General features: G+C 44.3%; 2 protein-coding genes across 10 annotated transcripts in view; both read left to right on the forward strand.

Moving 5' to 3' along the window:
- Positions 1–25,907, forward strand: part of tefu (Serine/threonine-protein kinase tefu) — a 1,084,056-nt gene that overhangs the window by 440,566 nt on the left and 617,583 nt on the right. For all 9 annotated transcript variants that reach the window (XM_070538252.1, XM_070538256.1, XM_070538258.1 and 6 more), the window contains one exon: positions 20,270–20,470. In XM_070538252.1, the coding sequence (XP_070394353.1) occupies positions 20,270–20,470 (201 nt within the window). The remainder of the gene's footprint in view (positions 1–20,269; positions 20,471–25,907) is intronic.
- Positions 10,412–11,005, forward strand: LOC139059950 (uncharacterized; the record flags this gene model as incomplete). The annotated part of the gene is made up of 1 exon (XM_070538596.1): positions 10,412–11,005. A coding segment is annotated over exon 1 (594 nt), but the record flags the coding sequence as incomplete, so codon positions are not given.

Raw genomic sequence — 25,907 nt, forward strand, 5'->3', positions numbered from 1 at the left:
ACAAGATGGACAGGCCTGATACGGGTGACAGCGCGCGAACAACTGAGAAAACAAGCAAGAAAAACGTGGTGCGTCGTCACCTCCGCAACAGGAAAAAAAAAAAAGGCCCACTTCAGCGTTATTTACTACTTTTTTTTTTCTTCTGCCGCACCGTCTCAGGTTTTACGAGCCCATGCTCCCCGCCTCTCCACTCACAAAACCTGGTGCATCGTTGCCTCCGCAACGGAGAAGGAAAAAAAAAAAAAAGTCTCCGCCCGCATCTTTCTCCTTCCGCGCCATCTCAGGTTTTTGCGGGAAGCAAGTTGCAAGGCGGCCCGCTCTTCGCGCTGCGTCGTCTGCTAGCTTAGAGCTCCGACTGCCGTGACGGATACACGGAAATCTAAGAATCCTCGCATTTCGGGATATGAGTTCGTAGTACTGAGGTGTTGTTAAGATGACACGGAAATTAAATAACGATCGTTATTCTGAAATGTTCGTTATTCTGAAGTTCGTAGTAGTGAAATATTTTTACATTGAAACTATAAGCAGTCGGCACGGGATTTCATAAAAGTTCGTTAATCTGAAATGTTCGTTAATGTGGTGTTCGTTGTAACGGGGTTTGACTGTAGTGGCAACCTGCTGTTCATGATTTGAGAATGCCTGCCCAGGCATTCTTCGCACCCCAGCCAATTCTTATTCTTCTGGTTATTTCAGTCTCATGATCCGGATCCGTGGTCACTACCTGCCCTAAGTAGATGTATTCCCTTACCACATCCAGTGCCTCGCTACCTATTGTAAACTGCTGTTCTCTTCCGATGCTGTTAAACATTACTTTAGTTTTCTGCAGATTAATTTTTAGACCCACTCTTCTGCTTTGCCTCTCCAGGTCAGTGAGCATGCATTGCAATTGGTCCCCTGAGTTACTAAGCAAGGCAATATCATCAGCGAAACGCAAGTTACTAAGGTATTATCCATTAACTCTAATCCCCAATTCTTCCCAATCCAGGTCTCTGAATACCTCCTGTAAACACGCTTTGAATAGCATTGGAGAGATGATATCTCCCTGCCTGACGCCTTTCTTTGCTGGGATTTCGTTGCTTTCTTTATGGAGGACTACGGTGGCTGTGGAGCTGCTATAGATATCTTTCGGTATCTTTACACAGGGCTCGTCTACACCCTGATTCCGTAATGCCTCTGTGACTGCTGAGGTTTCGATAGAATCAAACGCTTTCTCGTAATCAATGAAATCTATATATAGAGGTTGGTTATATTCCGCACATTTCTCTATCACCTGATTGATAGTGTGAATATGGTCTATTGTTGAGTAGCCTTTATGGAATCCTGCCTGGTGCTTTGCTTGACAGAAGTCTAAGGTGTTACCTGATTCTATTTGTGATTACCTTAGTAAATACTTTGTAGGCAACGGACAGTAAGCTGATCGGTCTATAATTTTTCAAGTCTTTGGCATCTCCTTTCTTATGGATTAGGATTATGTTGGCGTTCTTCCAAGATTCCGGTACGCTCGAGGCCATGAGACATTGCCTAAACCGGGTGGCCAGTTTTTCTAGAACAATCTGCCAACCATCCCTCAACGAATCTGCTGTTACCTCATCCTCCCCAGCTGCCTTCCCCCTTTGCATAGCTCCCAAGATTTTCTTTACTTCTTCCGGCGTTACTTGTGGGATTTCGAGTTCCTCTAGACTATTCTTTCTTACATTATCATTGTGGGTGCCACTGCAGCTCCTCAGCCACTTGAACTATCTCATCCATATTAGTAATGATATTGCCGGCTTTGTCTCTTAACGCATACATCTGATTCTTGCCTATTCCTAGTTTCTTCTTCACTGCTTTTAGGCTTCCTCCGTTCCTGAGAGCATGTTCAATTCTATCCTTGTTATACTTCCTTATGTCAGCTTTCTTACGCTTGTTGATTAACTTGGAAAGTTCTGCCAGTTCTATTCTAACTGTAGGGTTAGAGGCTTTCATACATTGCCGTTTCTTGATCAGATATTTCGTCTCCTGCGATAGCTTACTGGCATCCTGTCTAACGGAGTTACCACCGACTTCTATTGCACACTCCTTAATGATGCCCACAATATTGTCGTTCATTGCTTGAACACTAAGGTCCTCTTCCTGAGTTAAAGCCGAATACCTGTTCTGTAGTTTGATCTGGAATTGCTCTATTTTTCCTCTTACTGCTAACTCATTGATCGGCTTCTTATGTACCAAACGGCAATGAGAAAATTAAATGAAATTAGGCCGATTTCGAGCTGATTTCAAAAATCAAAACGCTCACTTTCTCACTGCCTGCAGCAGGGAATGGCAGCATATTTAGGTTATCGTCTATACCTGTTTGCTCTCTGACCTAAACAGCTCTCTTTGTCTCTTAACGTTACGCCTAGCAATCTTCGTTCCATCGCTCTTTGCGCGGTCCTTAATTTGTTCTCAATACCCTTTGTCAGTCTCCAAGTTTTTCTCCCATATGTCAGCACTGGTAGAATGCATTGATTGTGCACCTTTCTTTTTAGTGATAATGGTAAGCTTCCAGTCAGGAGCTGGCAATGTCCGCCGTATGCGATCCAGCCCATTTTTGGTCTACTATGAATTTCCTTCTCATGATCACGGTTCCTTGTGATTATTTGACCAAGGTAAACGTACTCCTTCACAGACTCTAGAACCCGACTGGCGATCCTGAACTCTTGTTCCCTTGCCCGGTTATTCACCATCATCTTTATCGTCTGCATATTAATCTTCAACCCCACTGTTGCACTCTCTGTGTTAAGGTCCTCAATCATTTGTTGCAACTCGTCTCCAGTGTTGCTGAATACAACAATGTCATTGAAAAAACCTAAGGTTGCTGAGATATTCACCGTCGATCCTTACTGCTAAGCCTTCCCAGTTTGTGAGTGTTGACAAGAATTCATCTCGGGTATGTGATGTGACTTCCGGAGTACCTCAGGGCTTGGTATTGGGGCCGTTTTTTGTTTCTTGTATATATAAATGATGTCATTGTAGACTCAGAAATTAAGGCCAGATTATTTGCAGATGACTGTATTATTTACACTCTTCTGAACTCTGTTGATGATCAAATTAAGCTTAATGATTATCTATGCCTTATCAACAAACCCTGTAACAAGGGGCAAATGTCTTTAAATCCCACTAAAACAGTATGTATGACAGTCACACACAAAGACCAACCACTTCAATTCGAGTGCTCAATCCAGGTAAACAAACTGAATTGGGTGACCAATTGGGAATGACCCCTGCTTGGGAGTGACCATAACTTCAGACCTACGCTGGAATACAAACGTACCTAACGTAGTTGCTAGGGCCAACAAAAGATTAGGATTCATTAGAGGTTCAGCTAAACATGCTACACAGAATACTAAACTAACTGTCTACAAAATGTTGATACACCCAATAATGGAATATGCATGTGAGACATGGCATCCGTACACTCAAACATTCACAACTGAACTGGAACGAGTACAGTGACATGTACTTCGCTTTATCTATTTTCGCTTCCAACGACAAGACTCAGTAACGTCGCTTTATGCCTTAGCCAACTTACTCCCTCTCCAACACTGAAGGAAACAAGAAAAAGCTAATTCTTTTCTACATAATCATGAACAACATAATACACACCAAAAAGCAACAATACATAAGCGAAGCGGTATCACGGGTCACTCGGGTTAAACATCTTAGGCACGTAAAAGAACTAAAGTTTTCTAAATGGCGTTATCGGCATTCTTTTCTCGTTTCTACAGTGAAAGATTGGAACAAACTTCCTGAACATGAAGTGCTCCCTCCAAGTGTAGATGTTTTCTCTGCTGGTGTCGTAGAAATTTACTCAAGCGCCTGACGCATTGTGTTCTTGGCTTTTGACCTAAACATGTAGTGTTTTCCCAGTGTTCTGTGTTTATATATTTAGACTCTGTATACTTTGTTACGGACAGATCAGTCCCGTTTGAAAGTGTGTAATTCAACACCGATTGGATGGAGCTTGTGTTCTGTCTAGTATGTTCACCTTTTTGTACGTTTATTACTCCACTCCTATGTTGGTCCTGACCGGACCGATAGTATCTCTAATTAATAAACAAACAAACAAATAAATAAATAATAGCTTGACTATTTCTTCCAGGCACATAGAGAGTACTTCAGAAGAACTTCAGTTTGGCCTAGTTGGTGTTTACTGCATATCATATTCTCATATGTTATGTTAACATATTCTATGTTACATTAACATATGTTATTATCATATGTTATATCATAAGTTACCGTCCGTGTTGCATTTGTGTGTTCTCTTCCGCTGTCCCTGTCTTTATTTGCGGTCCATATGATACACATAGGGAATAGCATTGGAGAGATTGTGTCTCCTTGTGTGATCTCTTTCTTTACTGGTATCTTCCTACTTGTGGAGAATTAAGGTAGCTGTGGAATCTCTCTAGATATTTTACATGATATTTACGTAAGTGGTCTGTACTCCTTGATTATGTACTGCCTCTACGTCTGCTGGTATCACTACTGAATCAAATGCCTTTTCGTAATCTATGAAAACCATATCGAGAGACTTCTTGTACTCTGCGGATTTCTCGATAGCCTGATTGATGACATGGATGTGATCCATTGTTGAGTATCCCTTCCTGAAGCCAGCCCATTCCCTTGGGTGACTACAGTCCAGTGTCGCCCCTATTCTATTGGAGATTATCTTGGTGCATATATTATATAACACTTGGGAGTAAGCTAATGGGCCTATAATTTTTCAATTTTTGAATGTCTTCCTTTTTGTGGATTAGTATAATGTTTGCATTCTTCCAGTATTCTGGGACCTTTGCAGTCAACAGACACATTGTATAGGAGTCGCCAGTTTTCCAAGCATTATGTCTCCTCCAGCTTTGATTAAATGTACTGTTATTCCGTCTTCTCCTGCCACTTTTCCCTATTTCATGTCTTCCAAGGCACTTCTAACTTCATCGCTGGTTATGGAAGGACCTTCTGTAACGTGTTCATTACTACTTCGAATTGAGGTATTGCAGCTGCTTTGGGTACTGTACAGGTCAGTATAGAATTTTTCTGCTGCTTTTACTATATCTTCGAGATTGCTGATATTATCCTGCTGATCTTTCAGTGCATACATCTTGGTTTGTCCGATGCCAAGTTTCCTTCTCACTGATTTCAGGCTGCGTCCATCTTTTACTGCGTCCTCAGTTTCTTAACGTTATAATTTCGAATAGATCTTATTTTCTCCTTGTTGATTAGTTTTGACAGGTATGTGAATTCTATCTGATCTCTTGAGTTGAACGCTTTCATTCTTTCTCGTTTTTTTATTAGGTCCTCTGTTACTTGGGGGAGTTTACCTACTGGTTGCCTTGTGCCTTGCCTCCCACTACAATTGCTGCCTCTAAAGCCAGCCTAGTTACAGCTTCATTCATTGCCTCTATGTCATCTTCATCTATGTTCTAAGGCTGCATATTTGCTTGCAAGCACCAGCCTGAATTTGTCTGCTTTTACCCTTACTGCCTCCAGGTTGACATGTTTCTTCTTGACCGATTTTACCCTTTCTCTCTTCAAACTGAGGTGAATCCCAGCCCTCACTAACCCTATGATTACTGCACTTTACCCTACCTTTCACTTCTACATCCTGCACTATGTTGGGATCCGCGCAGAGTATGAAGTCAATTTCATTTCTTGTTTCAGCATTAGGGATTTTCCAGGTCCACTTTCTGTTACTGCGCTTCTTGAAAAAGGTGTTCATTATTCTAAGCTTATTCCTTTCTGCGAATTGTACCAGCATTTCTTCTCTCGACGACGTAGTTGCCAATTGGTTGTTCACCAGTGGGCTTTTCCCCCCACTTTTACATTGAAGTCGTCCATTGCTACAGTATACTAAGTTTGCACTTTTCTGATCGCTAATTCAACATATTCATAAAACTGATCTACTTCCTCATCATCATGACTGGATGTTAGATCGTAGGCTTGTACTACCTTTAATCTATACCCCCTATTAAGCTTGAATACAACTACTGCTAGCCTCTCATTAATGTGGTAGAATTCACCAATGTTGCCCGCTAGGTCTTTATGGATTAGGAATCCTTCTCCGAAATGATTCTTATCTGGTAGTCTTGTACAGCAGAGGAGGTGGCCATTTGTCAGCCTTGTATAAACCTCGCCAGTTCTTCTACCCTCACTAAGGCCAATGACATCCTAAACAAGGCCAGATAGTTCCTCAAAGAGTCCTGCTAGTCTAGCTTCACTAGATAGGGTTCGGGTGTTAAACGTTGCAAGGGTCAGTTTCCATTGGCGGCCTGTCCGGGTCCCGAGATTCTTGGCACCCTCTGCTGCGTTACAGGTCTAACCGCCGACTTTGTGAGGTGTTCCGTAGCTGCTGGGGACTGAGGGCCATGGGTAAATTGTAGGAATCATGAGGGAGGCAATGTCTTGGAGGCCAATTCCGGTTCTGTTGAGGGAGTGTCTTTGGTGAAGTTTAGTGGGCCTTCCTGATTTGGTTGTACCTGGATTAGTATAGCCCCACTCACTCTCAGCATCTTTTGCCTGTGTCAGGCTCAGGCGGCCCTCCAAGCCTGCAGATGCAGTGCACTGGAGGAGGTCAAATTCCAGCTCACCATCGTCAGATGAAAAAAAAAAATTATATAGGATTCAAACTTCCAACTATGGCAACTGAGCATTCGACATAGCTCAGTCAAATATACCTGCACGCGGTGACGCTGCCTTATCGCTGTAAAGTACAGCCTAGAGTGCCCTACATCTCTAAGAGAGCCATTGATTTATCCACCATCGGCGGGTTTTGCTGATCGCGGCAGGTTGCACAATATAGTGTCAATTCTTAATGGTCCTAACATTGTAGTTCCTGAATCTCACGCACGCATGTGGCCTTGAAAGCACCTAGGTACACAATATATTTTTGACGGATTTGAGCCGTGCTTGAAATCTCTCTGAAAAAAAAAATCAGAAAAAGAAAAAAAAAAGGAAACTTGTAGTGCTTACCGAGAATTTACTAGTTGCATATGGATGAAGGTACACCAAATAGCTCATGTTCTGGGCTGCCTGCATGAGGCATCGGAGAAGTCTTTCCGAATAAGACGGAACTGATACTGAAGCTCCGGCCAAGGCTGACACCTCACATGAGAGAAGGGTGCGTTGGCAGAGACTTTCGCTTAAAGGGCAAATCCTCACAGCGGCGAGACGGGCTGCGAAACAATGATTCTGAGCCAAGTGTAAAATAGGCGACCTTGGAAGCGGCCTTTATATCAGGAGTTGTAAGTAATGACATAAGCGACCACTTTCCGATGTACCTTTTTGTTGAATGTGAAGATAAAAGAATGCATGTGCAAACTTCGATGGCAGTAACTATCCAGAACATCACCCCTGTAACATTGGAATCTTTCTACTCGAGTCTTGTGAATGAAAACTGGGATGCTGTATTCCACTGTGACACTGCAGATGAGGCGTATGAAACATTCATATCCATTTTTAAGGGAATTTACGGTGAACAATTTAGAGAAATTATTTTAAAGCCACATCATAACAACCGGAAGGCCTGGATCATCCGTGAATGTTTAAGATGAATAAAAAAGAAGGCTAGATTATATAAAAAGTTTGTCAAAATGAGGTCACTTTTAGATTTAAAAATATTTAAGCAATATAGAAATAAACTGAATTGCTTGCTGAGAAATGAAAAGCAGCGTTTCCTGCAGCACCAGTTCCAACAGGAATCCTGTAAGGATAGTGCAGACGTATAGAAAAAACTAAAGTTGCTGAACAGAACCGCATCGTCACCAGTTATCAAAGATCTCGTTTTTAAGGGCTGCCGCATACATAGCACAAAACTTGCCGAAGAATTTAACACATTTTTTTAGAGATGTCTGCAGTTCTCAAAACCCTCAATCTGAGCAGCACAATTCCTAGGAATAACCGCAGCATTTAATCATGTGCTGATAACCATGTTATCAGCACATGACTTCTCTTGTTTGTGTTCTCTGGTATAAAGATTTTGACAATTTCACATTTAAAACAGCTATTTACTGCTTCATCATCTTAACCCTTGTTTCTGCCAGCGATGCTAGACTAACCACTAATGAGGTTTGTATATACCTTTGTGATGGCTGACCCGCCGTGGTTGCTCAGTGGCTATGGTGTTGGGCTGCTGAGCACGAGGTCGCGGGATCGAATCCCGGCCACGGCGGCCGCATTTCGATGGGGCCGGAATGTGAAAACACCCGTGTGCTTAGATTTAGGTGCACGTTAAAGAACCCCAGGTGGTGAGTGAAAAACATTATTAGCTCTAGGTTCGCTGGACTTCTGCGGTTTTCAGATGGAATCGTCCATCTTCTAGCACAACGGTCGGTTGCCCTTAGTCCAGGGCTCCGCTGGATGCTGCTGCCAGTTGTGCTCGCCGAATCAGACCTTCTTGGTCGACCTGGCGATCGCTGGAGAGCACTCCCTCCCATTGCTCCGCACTCGGGTTTGGTATAACGGGTACCACGTCTATCTTCTGGCATGCCCTGTTATGTGGTACAGCGTGGGTGTTTCGTGGCACCAGGGGCATTTGTCATTGTATTGTGTGGGATAAATTTTGCTGAATACGTTTAGGTTCGGGTACGAGCCCGTTTTTAGCTGCCTCCACGTGACAGAGTCCTCTCTGCTAAGGGAGTTGTGTGGTGGTGGATACCGCTTTCTGCAGCCCTTGTAGTAATCTAGTATCGCCAAATAGTCTTGGGGTACAGGTTCAGTCTCCTCGAGGTCGCCTACGTTGGATGCTCGGTAATAAGTATACCCTCGAGCTATCCTGTCCGCCTCTTGGTTCCCTGCCACTCCCGTGTGTCCCGGCGCTCATACTATCGTATGCCTAATTCGTTTTCTTTTGTTTGTCGTGCTGTTATGTAGTCTCCGGAGCGGAGTATGCGGAGCGCTCCGTGCCCTATTCTGCCGCGTAGGTAGTTGCAGCACGCTGTTTGCGAGTCTGTAATGATTGTTAGAGACCGTTTAGACCGATATCCCTCCGCTGCCGCTAGAGCGACGGCCGCTTCTTCAGCCTCGACTATCGTACAGCCTTGTAGTGATGCGCTGGTGATCTCGCGTAGGTTCGAATCAATCACCGTTGCTACCGCGTTGCTGTTGCTCTGCCCAGCTGCTCTGGCGTCCACGTATACCGTCGTTTCTTGGGGTGCTAGTGTCTTCTGTAGGTATCCAGCCCTCGCTTCTCTGCGCGCTTTGTGGAGTTTGGGATCCATGTTCTGGGGTATGGGCGCTACTTTTAGTGTGTTGCGATACTCGTCCGGAATTGTTTCGGTCCTCTGTATCTCTTGAAGTTGATCGGCGCAGCCTAGTTTCTTCAGGAGCTCCCTGCCAGATGGGGTCTGCTGTAGTCTGCGTTGTTGGGAGACTAGTTGCGCCTCTTTCAATTCGTCAAAGGTGTTGTGTAGTCCTAAGGCTAGGAGCTTTTCGGTTGAGGTGTTGTGGGGAAGGTGGAGTGTGGTTTTGTAGGCTTTGTGTAGAATCGCGTCCGCCTGTTGTACCTCACTCTTGATGGGATTGTAGAATGGAAGGCTGTATGCCACTCGGCTGACGACCAAGCTTCTTACCACCTTGAGTGTGTCCTCCTCTCGCATACCATGGCGTCTGTGTGAGATGCGCGTGATCATGCGGGCCACTTGTAGGGTGGATGCCTTGAGTAGGGCGAGGGTGTGGGTGAAGCGTTGGTTTGTTTGTTTCCACATCCCCAGGATTCTGATGAGCGTCTTTTCCGGTATCGGCTTCCCCTCGAGGTAGACGTTGAGCTTTAACTCGTCGCTGGTGGGGACTGTGCGGTTTTGCTTTCCTCTCCAAACTCTCAGGAGCTCGGACTTCTCAGTGGAGCAGGCTAGCCCTCTTGCTCTAACGTAGTCCTCTACGCAGGTGGCTGCCTCTTGTAACTTCTCTTCTTTCTGTCTGAGCGAGCCTGTGTTAACCCAGATGGTGATGTTGTCGGCATACATGGCGTGGTGTATGCCGTCGATTTCTTTTAACTGTTTTGCCAAGCCAATCATTGCTATGTTGAAAAGCGTGGGGGAGATGACCGACCCTTGAGGCGTCCCTTTGTTTGGAGTAAGGAACTTCTCTGATCGGAGCCCTCCGAGGCCAATCGTTGCCGTTCTGTTTGAAAGGAAGTCTTTGACGTAGCCGTAGACTCTCCTCCCGCAGTTCAGGTCGTTCATGCCCGTGAGGATAGCTTCGTGGCTTACATTGTCAAAAGCCCCCTTGATATCCAATGCCATTATTATATTCTCCCCGCTCCTGGGGACGTTCCCGAGTACTTCTTCTTTGATTTGAAGCAGTACGTCTTGGGTCGATAATTTTGCTCTGAATCCAAACATGACAATCCAAAACAATGACATTTACCAGAGCCAGTAACGTTCACTTAAGTTCATATTTTATGAACAGCATATGCATAGAGAATGTGTCTACATTAAAATATTTGGGAGTCCATTTAACTTCTAACCTTACATGGAATGATCACATTGATGAAATAATTTCGAAAGCAAATAAAACACTTGGATTCATTAGGCGAAATTTGTATTTAGCAAATCAGTCAACTAAATTATTAGCTTACACAGCTCTAGTTCGCTCAAAGATTGAATACGCTTCCATAATATGGAATCCAAATCAGACTTACCTAATAAACAAGCTGGAAACTTTACAAAATAAAGCAGCACGCTTCATCACTAAAACATACTCTAGAACATCCAGCATCACGGCTATCAAAGATTCCCTCCAATTACCGTCTCTAGAAACACGACGACTGTTAGCACTACTTTCCCACTTCCACAGATTGTATCATACCCCGTCATCCTTTACAGCATCCCATATCAAACTCCCACAAAAGATTTTCGCCCGCCTCGACCATCCCTTCAAAGTGCGTCCCATGTTTGCGCGTACGAATCTCCTGCGACAATCACCGCTCTTTCCAGCTATTCATCACTGGAATAAGCTGCCAAAAGAAATTGTTTCTGTACGTGATCATGACTCATTTGTAAGTAATTTGAAGCGCAGTTTTACGCATGTTGCGTAAAAGCAAAAATTTATGCCTTTGACGCATTGTAAGTGTATCTACATGCTTTGTACGGAGTGTTGTTGTTGTTGTTGGTTTTTTTTCTTTTTTTTCATCAATGTATGCAATTCTCTCCTTTTTTTTCTTTTTATATTTTCTTGTTGTATTCGGTGATCTTTACTACGTTGTTCTATATTGCCTTGCCCCCCTAATTGTGTTTGAAATATCCTGTTGTTAACCCCCCCCCCCCCCATGTAATGCCCACAAGGGCCTTTAGGGTATCTGAAAAAAAAAAAAAAAACATGCTGTGGGGATACAGTTCGTTGTCCTCCATGTACTGTTGTAGTCTCAGCGTCACCACTCATTCGTACAGTTTTCCCAGGCACGATGTGAGCGAGATCGGTCTGAGGTTCTCAATTTGCAGTTTCTTGCCCGGTTTAGGAATCATCACTATCTCCGCATGCTTCCACTCTTCGGGAACGGTCTCAGCTTCCCAGTGTTTGTTGAGAAAGTCGGTTAATTCTGCGACTAACTCTTCACTGAGGTTGCGGATGAGTGCGTTATTTATCTTGTCTGCACCCGCGGCCGTGTTTCTGGTTGTGTTTCGAATCGCTGCATAGACCTCTTCTCGCGTGATGGGTCTGTCCAGGTTAACGTTTTCTCTTCCTCGGTAGTGCTCTGCGTAAGCTGCTGGGTTCGTGTCCCCGAAGCATTTAACGCGTACCTTATCCAGGAGTTCCGAGTCTGGTCCCTCGAACTGGTGAATGAACCGGTAGATGGTTTTGTTGTTTTCTGCCTTGGTCTTGGTCGGATCTATGAGAGCCTTGAGGATATGCCATGTCCTCGCTGTGTTCAAAGTTCCGTTGAGGGAGTCGCTGAATTGCTGCCAATTTTGCTTTGCCAATTGCGCCGCGTACTCCTCTGCTTTCGCTGTGACTTCTGCGATCTTTATCTTTAGCTTCCTGTTGTATTTTTGTTTCTTCCACCTCTTGGTGAGCCCGCGTTTAGCTTCCCACAGCTTGAGCAGTCTGGCGTCTACCTCGGGCGTCTGCGCCGTTCGCGCAATTTCTTTGGTGTACTTGCACTGTTTTTCAATGAGCATTTTCCCCCATTCTTCTATCGATTGGATCCCGTACTCGGCGAGATTCCTATCGCATGCCTCTCGAAAAGCGCTCCAGTCCGTAATTTTTGCCGATCCCAGCTGACACCTTAGCCTGTCCGAAGTTACTTGCGTCTTGAGTATGTAGTGGTCACTACCTAGGTTCTCTAACAGGTTCTCCCACACTGCTTGTTCCGCTCCTCGTATGAACGCGAGGTCAAGGCAGGTGTCGGTACTAACGCTGTTTCCGATTCTGGTTGGAGTGTCTGGGTCTGTGAGGAGGTTGCAGTCGGTGTTCTCTGCTGCCTCCGCTAGCGCTTTGCCTTTTGGGTTTGCTGTTTGGTATCCCCAGCTTTTGTCCATGGCGTTAAAGTCTCCTAGGATGATTAGCGTGCTGTCTTTCGCTAGTTTGCGTGCGCCATGGAAAAGCTCCTAGAATTTTGCCTTCCTCTGTTTCGGGGGGCTGTATGCATTTACAATAAATATACTGCCCCTCTTTCTTTTCTTCTTAGGTATAATTTCTACAATCACGTGCTCTACGTCGGTGTCGGCTATCCTGTCGTGGCTTATGGCGATGAGTGCCTTGCTGACTAGGGTAGCCGTTCTTCCTTTCTCTTGAGTCTCGTAACACGTGTATCCGGCGAGTGTTGGTGTCGTGCCCGTCTCTTGAAGCGATATGATGTCAGGCGGTGTTTGTTGCGTGTGAATGTATTGTTGGAGGAGGCCCTGCTTCTTACAGTAGCCTCTGCAGTTCCATTGCCATATATCTAAGATTTCTTGCTTGCTTAAAGTTGTACTGGCCATGTTTAAGCCTCGGTGTTGTTTGCGGATGTGTCGGCGAGGGATGCTAGCGCGGGGCGGTGGTAGGCCTTCTCTCTAATGTTCTCGGTAAACTTCTGCTTGCGGATGCTGCTCCGGAGCTCTGTGACTTGTAATTGCACTTGCTGCATTTGTTGCTGCTGTTGCTGCATCATCTGCTGCATCATTTGCTGAATCTCTGCTTTAAACGTGGCGAAATTCTCGTTGCCTGCTTGCCATGGGGCTTGGGTTTGTACGGTCTGCGGCTGCGGAGGGCTGTTCGACCTAAGGTCTCGCACTGCCTTCGTTAGCTCTGCTATTTGGCGTTCTAGTGCTTTCTGCCTAGCACGTGAAAGCTCTAATTCGCGTCTCAGCGCTATTTTCTCTGCGTCCTCCTGTCTAGGCTGTTCGCGGTTGCTGTTTGTGTTGTTCTTTTCGTTAGCTACCCCACCCAAGTGCGGAGCAAACCAAGGGTTTTCGGCTCCCCAGCTCACCTTGACGCCGCCGCTCTTTCGGGTAGGCTCGTTCTTCGTCTTCTTCTTCTTCTGCTGCTGCTGCTGCAGCTGGCTCCCTCCCTTAATGGCCAGGGGCGGCAGGGGCGGGAAGGACTGTGACCGGCTCCGTGAACGGCTCCGCAACGCCCGGGATCTCGAACGGCTCCGCGAAGTCTCCCCCTCCGAGCTGTACCATCTCGGCTTCTTGCCGCGGTCGTCCTGGCTCCGACGTCTGCTCTCGCGTCCACCGCCGTTGTTGCCACCGTTGGCCTTGCCTCGCAGGTCCCTGGCTTTCTTTAGTCGGTCTTGGCACTCCCGCGATCCGGTAGCGTGGTTGCCTCCGCAGATCAGACATCTCGGGGTACACTGGTGATCCTTTGGCGGGTTCTGCATCCCGCACTGTTTGCAAGCCTGGGCGTCCGGTGTTGGGCACACGTCGGAGCGGTGACCTTGTTGGCAGCAAACGTAGCAGATTTGTCTTGTGGGCCGGTAAGGGTAGCACTTGTACTCGGCTCCGCAGTAGATGACGTGTTTCGGTGTGATGGGTCCGTCAAAGGTGATGACGGCCGTCTTGGTCTTGCCTAGTCTTCGGGCGCTGGGAATGGTGACACCCTGTGTGCGCGTCCACAAGTCGGTTTTCAGTTCCTCCGGTGTCGCTCCGGGGTCGACTCCGTGTATCACGCCACACCGGGTGTTTTCCGGTGCGGCCACGTAAGCGTTCACGTCATATGAGCGTCCCTCGATAGTGAGGCTAGTGATGCGCCTCGCGAGCTGGGCGGCCTCCTCGTTCGGTGTGCTCACGATTATTATGTTGGACCCTGTGAGGAGTCTCGTGATTAGGTCTCTTCCCTCGAACTTGTTGCTGCATGCCGCGGCTACGGCCCGGGCCACTTAAAATTGCTGGAGCGACTTGACTACGAGTCCCTTCGGTCGCAAAATAATCTTGAAGTCGTCTCTGCGGAGCGGGGGCAGCCTCTGCCTAGGCTGCCGCTGCGCTCCTTTCCCGTCTTTTTTCAGCGCGCTGGAAGCTGGCGCGCCAGCTGTCGGCGATGGGGCCGGGGAATTCCCGGCGCTGGCGGCGTTCCGTCCGTTCTTCCTCTGTCGATTCTGACTTTCTGATTATGAGGCACGCCGTAGTGGAGGAGTCCGGAAATTTTGACCAACCCCAGGTGGTCCAAATTTCCGGACTCCTCCACTACGGCGTGCCTCATAATCAGAAAATGGTTTTGGCACGTAAAACCCCAAATATTATTATTATTGTGATGGCTGTACTAAAATAGTCTGTAGTGCCTTCTCGCTCGATGTAGATTTAAAATTTACTAACTCTTATGCCGTGCCCTGTAAAGTGTAAAACTTGTGCACAGACGTGGTGAAAAAAATTGTCTCTGTTACATGCTATAAGTATGCCCAATGCAGTTTACATTGGCATATATTTTTCAAAGCTTCGTTTTTTAAACTCTTTTGGCTTCTTCTTATGGCTATCGTTAATAGATTGCAACATACCTTATCTCCGAGATCATGGCATCAGTGAACGCTTCAAATTTATGATTTCTTGACACCTTACGAGCTGAGCACCCATTATCAGACAAAAAGCGGCAACATTTTCTTTCTGCATCTGAATGCTCGATCAGCGCGAAACAAAAGCGATGATATATGTGCCCTTCTTTCCAGCTTTAGCTTTACGTTTGACGTTGTCATGATCTCTGAGACATGATACGAAAGCCACTCTGCTTTTCTTAATCTACCTGAAACTCCATATGTTTCCTTAACCGGAGCTCTAAGAGAGGTGGGGGGGGGGGGGTGTCTATGCTGTCGAAAACATTTCTGAAATGCGAATTACTTGACAACTTCTGTGTTGTAACCGATGACTACGAGGTGGTTACCCTAAAATCTAATTCCTTGCTTTTTACCGTCACATACCGCTCACCCAGGGGAAGTGGTAATAATTTTATAGGCGAGTACTTCAGCTGGGTAAATGATCATAAATACACACTCATATTACGCGGGGACTTGAACATAAACTTGCTTGAAAAGTCAACACTTTAACAATACGTAGTTCTACAATGTACTAGAGACCAACACATCTTTCAATATCATAAATCAACCAACATGCATTACGCCCGAAATATCAACGTTACTAGACACCTTTATTACTAATGCATGTGATGAATGGTCAATATCCGGTGCACTGGCAGTTGATCTTAGTGATCACCTACCAATTTATTTAATTACAAATCTCAGTTCCCCCTAACAAACCTGCAAAAAGGTATGCTATGCTTGTTCAAGACATAAACCAGACTACTTTACAAAGTTTTATGATAAACTGTCGCAAGTAAACTGGAGCATCGTCTATGAAGAAACCAATGTTCATGAAGCCTATTTTATTTTTATTTCCACCTATAAGCAGCTGTATTGCGAGACTTCTCCATACAGAACAAGAGTGCAAGCTTCAAAGGCGCCTAAGCCATGGATAATTAAGGAATGCCTAAAGGCGATACGAATTAAAAACATACTTTTTAAGCACTTTCTAAAAACGAAAGATATTGACGATTTGAAAAAGTTTAAGGCTGCGAGAAATAAAGCTAACAGTATTAATCAGCAAGCCAAAAGAAACTGTATGAGTAACCAATTTAACGACAAAGTAATAAAGCACTCCGATATTGTTTGGCGGAGGCTCAATAATTTACTAAACTTAAAACAGAAGACTGTAGTGGATGAAATAGTCACACATGGCACTCCCTTGTCTGGTTCTCAACTAGCAGATGCTTTCAATAATTTCATGTCCATTGCAGACGGCACGCAGCCCAACCAATACCTCAACAGCATGAATCAAAAGGTTAGCGAAACCGCGTTTTTAACCCCTGTTACAACTAACGAAGTTCTGTCAGTCTAACAGTCGCCGAAAAATAGTAAAAGTAAGGACATTGAAGACCTCCAAATATTGCCAGCGAAGTACACATCGCACATACTTGCACCGATATTAGAATGCATAATAATAATAAACTTGGCATTTTCCTCAGGAACTTTCCCGAAAAAGCTACAGGTTGCCATGATTACCATAATTTTTCATTTCATTTATTTTTCCCTTAAACGCCCGAAGGCATTACATAAGGGCGGAGAAAAATCAACATCAAAGAGAAAGAATAAATTGACAAAAGAGAACAATAACAAAAAAAAGAGCATGTAACAGTTAAATGTTCTTGTCACGCGTATACAATGCAAAGTGAAATTCACGGGATTGAAACACGAGAAAAATAGAAAAAATTTAGATATATATGTGAAACACTCAATTAATACACGAGAAAAATACAGTGAAAAAGGCATCACACGGGAAACAAATAAAAATTACAAAACTTTTAGAGGAGACGAAGATAATTTCTCCAACTACCGACCTATATCGATCTTGCCAGGTTTTTTCGAAATGTTTTGAAAAGCTTTTACAAGGGCGCATTACAAGCTAAACACAAAGTCATATCAGCTTCCCAGTTCGGTTTTGTCGCAGGAAAATCAACAGAAACAGCATTATTAACCATGAAGGAAATTATATTAGAATCATTTGAAGAAAAAGAACTAACTCTCGGGGTTTTCGTGGATGTTTCCAAAGCATTCGACTCCGTAAATCACAAAATATTATTCCTTAAACTTGAGCACTATGGATTTCACGGCACATTCCTTCAGCTTTTAATAACATATTTACAGTACCGCCAGCAACGGGTTGTAATTAACAATTCTTCATCACACTTTAGATGCATTCATTCTGGCGTGCCGCAAGGCAGTATTCTTGGACCTACACTCTTTAATATCTATATTAACGACATTGTGAACATTGACAACAGTGCTAAATGTATAATGTACGCAGATGATGTCAGTATATTTTTTAGGGCTAGAACACTTAATGACTTGACTAATATTAAACGCTAATGAAACTCTGTGCAAGTTGGTCGAATGGAGTTCTGAATCTTTATTGAAAATTAATGCTACCAAAACTAAAGCTGTATCTTTTTGACCTAAGAACAAACCACTAGAACGTTTACCTACACTAACGCCTGGTTCTCGAAGCATTGAAATAGCAGAGTCAGTAAAGGTGTGACACTGCGGTGCAATCTTTCGTGGGACATGCACATAGACAATCTGGTTAAAAAACTTGCAAAATGCACAGGCATGTTATACGAAGTACGCTGTTTACTACCTCGAGTGTTAGACGTTTAGTTTATAATGCACTATTTTTATCTAACCTTTCATATTGTCATTTGGTGTGGGGTACAACAACATGGTGAAATACATATGGGTTACAGAAAATACAGAAAAAGGTCATTCGTATCATTGCGAATGCCCCATTTACTGCTCCCACTCAACCTCTTTTCTCATCATTAAAAGTAACTCCAAATAATGACCTATATAATTTATTGCTAAGTAAACGATATGAAAGAAAACGGAAAAATCAGGACGGATTCTTTGATGACACAGCTAGCTTACGGCCCAAAGCTAATTACTACCCAACACATAACATCTGGTATGTGCCATCCTTTCGCACTAATTACGGTCGTCAAATGCTCCGACATCTAATTCCAACTCTTCTTAATCAGCGCAATGAGCACTGAGGACCTAACGATACATCTTTTTTTTTTTTCACTGCAAGTTTGTGCCTTCTTTCTCCCTTTTTCTTTTCTTATTGTTATTCTTCATTTTGCATTCTTCAGTTTTCCTGAGCGTTTCGTGCTAATTCTGCCGCCTTCGCTTATTTGTTATTGCAGAGGATGTTCACTAATTTTTTATTGAATATGATGTTTACCTATGCACTGTAGTCTTCTTTTTTTTTTCTGTACATGTTTTGTTGCTGCCAGTTTTTATGTACGAGGGTGCACCCCTCTTTCAAGCCAGTCATAGGCTTTTTGGGTATTTGTATTTGTATTTATTTTGATCTGACAGATGAACGCGCGGTATGTAATCTCTTCAACTCGTTGAAAAATAGCAAATCCCGCAATATTGATGGCGCACAAATTATTCCAGTTAAATATGTGCTGAATGTTATTGCCCCCCTACTGACTTATATATATAATCTGGCGTTATCAACAGGTTGCTTTCCCAAATAATGCAAATCTCTAGAGTAATGGTACTTTTCAAGAGTGGTGATAAAAACGATATGTCCAACTATCGAATGATTTCTATTCTGCCGATTTTTTCAAAGGGCTTAGAAAGAGTAATTCATAAAAGATTCATGAACTTCTGCAATAAGCTTAACCTCATTATTCCGTCACAACATGGTTTCCGCCCAAACAGGTCCGCTGAAACAGCCTTATTAAGGCAAAAATAGATAATTCTCGAGGCACTTGAAAACAGGGAGATGTGCATAGGTGTTTTTGTGGATTTCTCGAAGGCTTTTGATTGCCTAAACCATCAAATGCTACTCAACAAGCTAGAAAGATGTGGAATCCGTGATACTGCAGCTTGCCTACTAAAGTCCTACCTACAGCATCGATATCAATGTGTAACAATAGATCAGCATGTTTCAACCCTTCAACCTATAACCACTGGTGTTCCACAAGAAAGTATTTTAGGACCGCTACTGTTTATTGTATACATAAATGACATAACAGATATTGGAAACCTTCCAAGATATCTTCAGTATGCAAACGATATGAGTCTCTTGTTTAGGGGCAATAACATTCCACTTCTCATTTCAAACACAAACAGTGTACTAGAAAAGTTGAAATCATGGAGTGCAGCAAATTCCTTGATAATAAATAGTAAGGAAACAAAAGCGGTACTTTTTCATTTTCGGCAGAGCGTCGTTACATCAGACCTTAGGCTAAAAATAGACAACTCTATTATAGAAGTTGAAGACACAGTAAAAACACTAGGAATTTTCTTTAACAAGAACATGAAATGGGACATTCACATTAGCTCCACTTTAACCAATTTATCAAAGTGCATCGGAATGCTCATGAAATTTCGCTCCTATCTAGCTGTATCGACTAAATTATAATATACAACACATTATTCATGTCATATGTTAACTACTGTTTCCTTGTCTGGGGCACTACTGCTGAAACTAACCTGCACAAGATATACATGCTGCAAAAGAAAGCAGTACGTTACATAGTAAATGTTGACTACCTCGCACATGCCGAAGAACTGTTTAAGCGATTCAAAATCATACGCGTTCATGAGCTATACGAATTTTTCTTAGCCATAAGATATAAAAAAGTGTCATGAAAGGGAACCTGGGACCAACGCCTTTTCCAGGGCGGTCAGTCTACCATCTGAGCTAACCAGGAGGCTTGCTTATCGCAGTGCAAGGCCGCATTAATCGACAATTAGAAGATATCGAACCATGACCAATTTTTCCTCAACTGTGACCCTGTCTTTCCAAGAAAACCATATGGGTTTCATTTGCAGCTTTGTTCTGAATTTGGGCGGATGACAGTTATCCCTTTCATGAGACTGCCTGCACCTTGTAGGATTCCAGAGAACTGATTTGCCATAATCAGTGTCCATGTGCTTTGAGTTGGTGGTTGATTCGTCCTTGCAGTAAAATCCGCTAGCCCCATGGTTAGCTCAGATAGTAGGGTGACCACCCCAGAAAGTGGTTGGTCCCAGGTTTCAATCCCGGACCAGGACAAGGTTTTCCTCAACTGCAATGCTTTTTTTCTGAGAACCTGGTTTGGGCTTCCTTTGTAGCTTGATCTTAAACTTGGGTCGATGACTATCCACCCCTTTACCCCTAATTATGAGGGCATTCAAGTGTGATTAAATGTATAACATTTTACACCACTACTCGCATAATCTTTGATCATCCACTGTATCAGTGCATGTTGTGCTTCTGGTGTGCCTCGCTGTGCAACGACGCAGGAGCCCAGCAGCTCGTGGGTGCGCCTCACGGTTGATGGTCAGCCGGTCTCTGTGCTTCAGTACACTCTCCGCTTCTTGGGCAGCAGCCATGATTCCGTCAGGACACTGGCCGCTGAGAATGTGGCTGTCTTCCTCAGTGGCCAACACCCAGCCAGCCTGCAAGCCTTGCTGCCACTTTTGTACAAGCATCTTGAAGCTGACGTAAGTTAAGCCATAATTCGTGGTAACCTACTCAGCCTTGCCTTCATTAAGTGCATATGTGCAGTCACACCTCTGTGTAACAAAATTTACAATGCATGAACATTCTTTTGTTCCTCTCTAGTGCTTCCACGGAAGCCTTGGCAATATTTTACAGTATTTAGCTGAAAAGTCATTGCATGGTCTTTGCACATAGCGTGTGCACATAGACAACCTGTGTCCATCCTTCTGCCCTCTGCTGACTTGCTTTGGGCTTCAAGGACAACTGCAGTCTGCATACCTGCCAACTTGTACGATTTCATTGTAAAATGCCCGATTTTAAAGCTTTCTTTACAATTGTCCTAATGTCAGACTTTTCTACTTTAGCACCACTTAAGCAAGAGCAGATCTGAAACGCTGATACAATGGTCAACCCCTTACTAATTTTAGCACATTTACTTTTTAGTGTAGGCAAAAGCAAAGTGCTCAGGTACCTTTGGATGCTGTATTGTCACATATATTCAAGGTGCCTACCAACTGGGAAAACCGGGAATTTTCAGGGATTTCTAATAGTCTGGAAATACTCAAGGAAAATTCAGGGAGCTTGTGCTTCTATCTAAGAAAATTAGCTGTAATTTTATTGAAAGGGAATGAAAGTCGCGCTAATGCCGGCTCAAGTAAGAGAGAGATATCAGAATGAATCGTCTTCGATGCCCTGTTGTCATTTGGAGGAGTTGCCAGTGCACAGTCAATGACCGATTTCCCGGATGCCCGAATTTTGTAATATGCTTGATAATTCGGATGCCTTTGCGGCACCGCCATGTGGTACCCTACAGAGTCAAGTTATAAGAACGTCTGAAATTTCGGACACAAGACCACTTTGCCGTCCGATTTTCCGGACCTTTTGCCGTGACCACAGGTTCGAAACGGCATTAATCAAAGCCGCTACCGCGGCCATTTTAATTACCTTGCCGCCTCAAACCGACGAACCCGCCGTGGTTGCTCAGTGGCTATGGTGTTGGGCTGCTGAGCACGAGGTCGCGGGATCGAATCCCGGCCACGGCGGCCGCATTTCGATGGGGGCGCAATGCAAAAACACCCGTGTACTTAGATTTAGGTGCACGTTAAAGAACCCCAGGTGGTCAAAATTTCCGGAGTCCTCCACTACGGCGTGCCTCGTAATCAGAAAGTGGTTTTGGCACGTAAAACCCCAAATATTATTATTATTATTATTCAAACCGACGATATTGCATGCAGATCCGCTGCCAGTTGTCATCACCGCAGCAACGCTAGGTCTATCTGCTTCGAGGTTCGCTGCTAAGCTTCTTGCCGGTCTGTGCCGTGTTTTTCATTGAAAGAATTCGCCGCTGTCAGCAAGGGTGCCGTTTCCGCCTTTATAATTCTCGCAATGGCTTCGAAGCTGGGAAAGCACAGCGTGTTGCATAATGCTGATTGCCGAAAGTCACCTTCGCGTCAGTACACAGTGAAGCGTGAACTAAGTATTGCGGTGAAGCTTAAAAGCGTGGGGAGGGGCTAATGTCACCAGACACAGTATGTATTAGTTATACACGCGTGCACCCGTTGTCTTCAGTCACAGTATGAGCACCGATATGCCTAATAAGTGTGCTGGCGGGCCTTCAGAGCTTTTTCGGACGTGCCTGTGGCAATTTGAGCCTTTCAGGGCGGTAAAACACATGCATTCATTTTTTTGGACTGCCCGATTTTTCCATTTCCACGACCCCTAGGAAGTCCGAAAAATTGTACAACTGTACAACTGACCAAGAGGAGGATTCAAATGGTCTGTGCGGTGAACGCACGGCGGAAGGAGGACAAGAACAGAAAGGCCTAATGCATTGAAGAATGAATGGGGACGGAAGTGTGCCGCCACTTCTTTGAAGGAGCTTGAGCTCAAAAAAGAGTGTTGATTAACACCAAGATGCAGATGTCCCTGATCCAAACCAAAGTAAATTCTTTAAAGCAGTGAAGTGCAACACTGAGGCATTGTGTCAGGACAGTTGAGGTTGACTTTCCAGCTGCTGAGAAGGAACCTCACTTGTGACAAAGTTCGGGCCTCATACCGATGAGCTTGCTATCAGTTGATAAAAATATCTCATGTTCGAAAATATTCGAAGAATTATGCATTTTGCAGCTGTGGGGAGCACACGCACCCATTTCCTTCTGTGTACTCGTGCCATTGCGTTTGCACGTTGCGAACATGTTTAGAGCCAGCGCGGACACGGGGGAAATGCACTGTGCCCTCTCTCCCGGTTCTCCCTCAGTTATTGTGACACTCCGCCACCCAGGCTTGCAGGAAAGGGAAAGGTATTCGATGCGCGAGGAGGGCATTCCTTCCGCAAAGGTAAAAAGGTATAAGAGAGCGTCACCAGAGGATACGCTCTAGCTGGCGCCCCCAACCTGGAATCTGCCCTACGACCTCGGGGATACCTGTTGCAACCCGTGAGTGACCTCACTGCCCGACTATCACGCGCAGTGAGGCAAGCCTATTTATTACCTATTACAGAGTAGACTTTCCTTCTGCAAAAGTTGCTTATTGCTTGTAGCAATAAATGTTGTTAGAACTGACGCCGCTTGTTACCTTATTCGTCCGAACCCAGTGTAGCTGCAATTACACGTGCGAAGGGTTGGCGAGTACTATGAAACTGTGTGTGGGTAGATCTGGAGCTTGCCTTCAGCCCTAGCCTCACACAGAGCAAACCCCCACACAGCATGTGCCATTGCGATGTTAAAAAGACTTTGCAATACTTTTACTTAAAGTAATAATAAGAATTTCACACGAGAGGACATAATTTTTGAAATATTTTCCAGCAGAAAGTCTTTGAATGGGCTCAGCACAAGTGAACTTATTGGCAATCTGTCCCCTTGTGGTGCTCCCGCTTCTTCAATGGCTTGCACTGTAGAGGCTGTGGTGGAGTGGCCAGTGCTAGCTGTGCTCCACCCACTGAATGTCACAGTGGCACACAGTTTAAATTTGGTCTTGAATGTTTACCTAGATGCCACTACTTACGGTATTAGCGCCTGTAGTACTCTTAACTCGGAGGGTGACCCTCAGCTCACGGTTCTGCAACGGTGAGCACTATGGCTATAGCTTTATTTATTTTTATTTATTTATTTAGTACACAATGCAGACACGAAGTCCATGCAGGGTGGATAATACAATAGGCCCCAAAAAGTAAAACAATGTCAATACAACAGAATGCGGCAACAATACGACAATAATGCTGATACAGAGGGTAAACAATCGTGATACAAGTTTTCTAAAAGCAAGGCATTCCAGTCAATAATGGTGCGTGGAAAGAAAGAGTTGTAACGAAGAAGAAGCATTAATTAGCCCGGCGCATCTCCAGCACATGGAATGTAAAGAAGTGCCGGTCAGTCAGGCGCATCACCAGTGCTTTATGCATGGGGCCGGTTCTGACTGATCGCAGGGTTTGACTACCGCACCGTGTTCGACCTCTCACTCCTTACGTACCCTGTCAATAAACACCTTGACAGAGTATTTAAATAGGTTGGTTCGAGCAAAATAGGGGGTTAGTGCATATTGGTTATGTTGGTGAGTCGGTCTCATTACTAGTGGACTTCATACATTGCCGGGTCGAGTGCCAATTTGTTATTAATTAACTTAGAAAGAAAGTGAAGCCGTAATGTTTTTTCGACGCGATTCTAGTGTAGGAATATTATTAGACATCATTAGTTCAGTTTGTGAGTCGAATGTCGAAAATTTGTCGTAAACAAACAGGACAGCCTCTCTTTGGATTTGTTCAAGTTTCTGTGTTACATTGAGTGTAGGGATCCCAGATAATACAGGTATATTCAAGCCTCGATCGAATTAAGTGGTAATAAGCAAGCAGTTTAATAGAGGATGGGGTGTGTTTAAGCTTTTATTTGAGAAAGCACAGTTTACGGAAGGCAGAGAAAGATATATTTTGTGCGTGGAGCTTCCAGGGCAGGTTGCTGCAAAGAGTGACACCTAAATATTTATAGTTAGTAACTTGTTTAAGTGCAGAGGAGCTTAGCATATAACTATAAGAGAGAGATGTTTTCTTGTGGGAAATGGGAAGAAAAACACTTTTTTCAATATTCAAGGTCATCCCCTGTTGAGTGCACCAATAGAAAATTTTACTGAGGCTAGCATTTAGGTCATCTTGGTCACTAGTGTGGGTAATTTCTTTAAACAATACACAATAGCCTTGTTCGAACATCGGGTTTACAAAGTCAACAATGTCGTTCACGTACAGGAGGAATAAAGGGCCCAGTACACTTCCCTGTGGCACTCTAGATGTCACAGGAAGACAGGCCGAGTGATGCCCACCTACACCCACGAACTGTTCGCGATTGCTTAGGTATTCAACGATCTAAGAAACAAATACTTCTGGTATGCCATAGTTCTTTAGCTTAAATAATAGTTTGGAATGACGTACCTTAACAAAGGCTTTACTAAAATCCAGAAAGATTAAATCAATTTGCTTGTTATTTTCAATGGAAGAAACAAGAGTGTGAATGACCGTGATTAGTTGTGTTACTGTTGAATATCCCTATCTGAAACCATGTTGAGAGTTGGTTAGAATGTTGTTCTCATCAAAAAATTCATGGAGGGCTTTTGCAATAATATGCTCAATTAGTTTACAGCAACTTGATGTTGACGAGATCGGGCAATAGTTTTCTAAACGTAGTCGGTCGCCTTTTTTAAAAACGAGCGCCACACGGGCTATCTTCCAGTCCTTTGGCAAACTCAAACACGACAAGGAAGCATGAAATTTGACGGCAAGGTACTTTGCGAGAGGTTTTGCATATTGGCAAAGATACTTATGGTATTGGCACCTGTAGTACTCTAAACTCGGAGGGTGTCCGTCAGCTCACGGTTCTGCAATGGCGAGCACTTTGACTATAGCTTTGGCAGTCAACGTCTACAAAGTAGCTAAAAGAAAATGAGCAGATTTTTCTCATTGGCCATGTTGTTTATATGACGATAGACACTGCTGGTGCAGCGGTGGCGTAGAGGTAGAGCATCCGCCTCGCGTGCAAGAGGACTGTGGTTCGAATCCTGTTGCCGTGCAGTTTTTGACCGGATAAAAGAAAAATCCGAGTGTTGATAAAGTTGCATAACAGGCCTGGAGTGCGGCCTGATCCCGGTGACCAGACCGCTCATGCACTCCCTCATTAGAGCAGGATTGGCCACCATGGTGCAGTACCTATGAATACAACAATCACAACTCTGGCCCTCAGTACCCAGCAGCTGTGAAGCACTGACAACGGCGGCGGTCAGACTTGTGACGCAGCAGAGGGTGCTAAGAATACCTGGGTCCAGACAGGCCGCCGTTGGAGTCTGAACCTGGCAACGTTTAACACGAACGTTATCTAGTGAGGCGAGTCTAGCAGTGCTATTGGAGGAATTAGAGGGCACCAAATGGGATATAATAGGGTTCAGTGAAGTTAGAAGGCC

Source organism: Dermacentor albipictus, chromosome 5, assembly GCF_038994185.2.
Source record: "Dermacentor albipictus isolate Rhodes 1998 colony chromosome 5, USDA_Dalb.pri_finalv2, whole genome shotgun sequence".
In the NCBI taxonomy this organism is placed as follows: Eukaryota; Metazoa; Arthropoda; class Arachnida; order Ixodida; family Ixodidae; genus Dermacentor; species Dermacentor albipictus.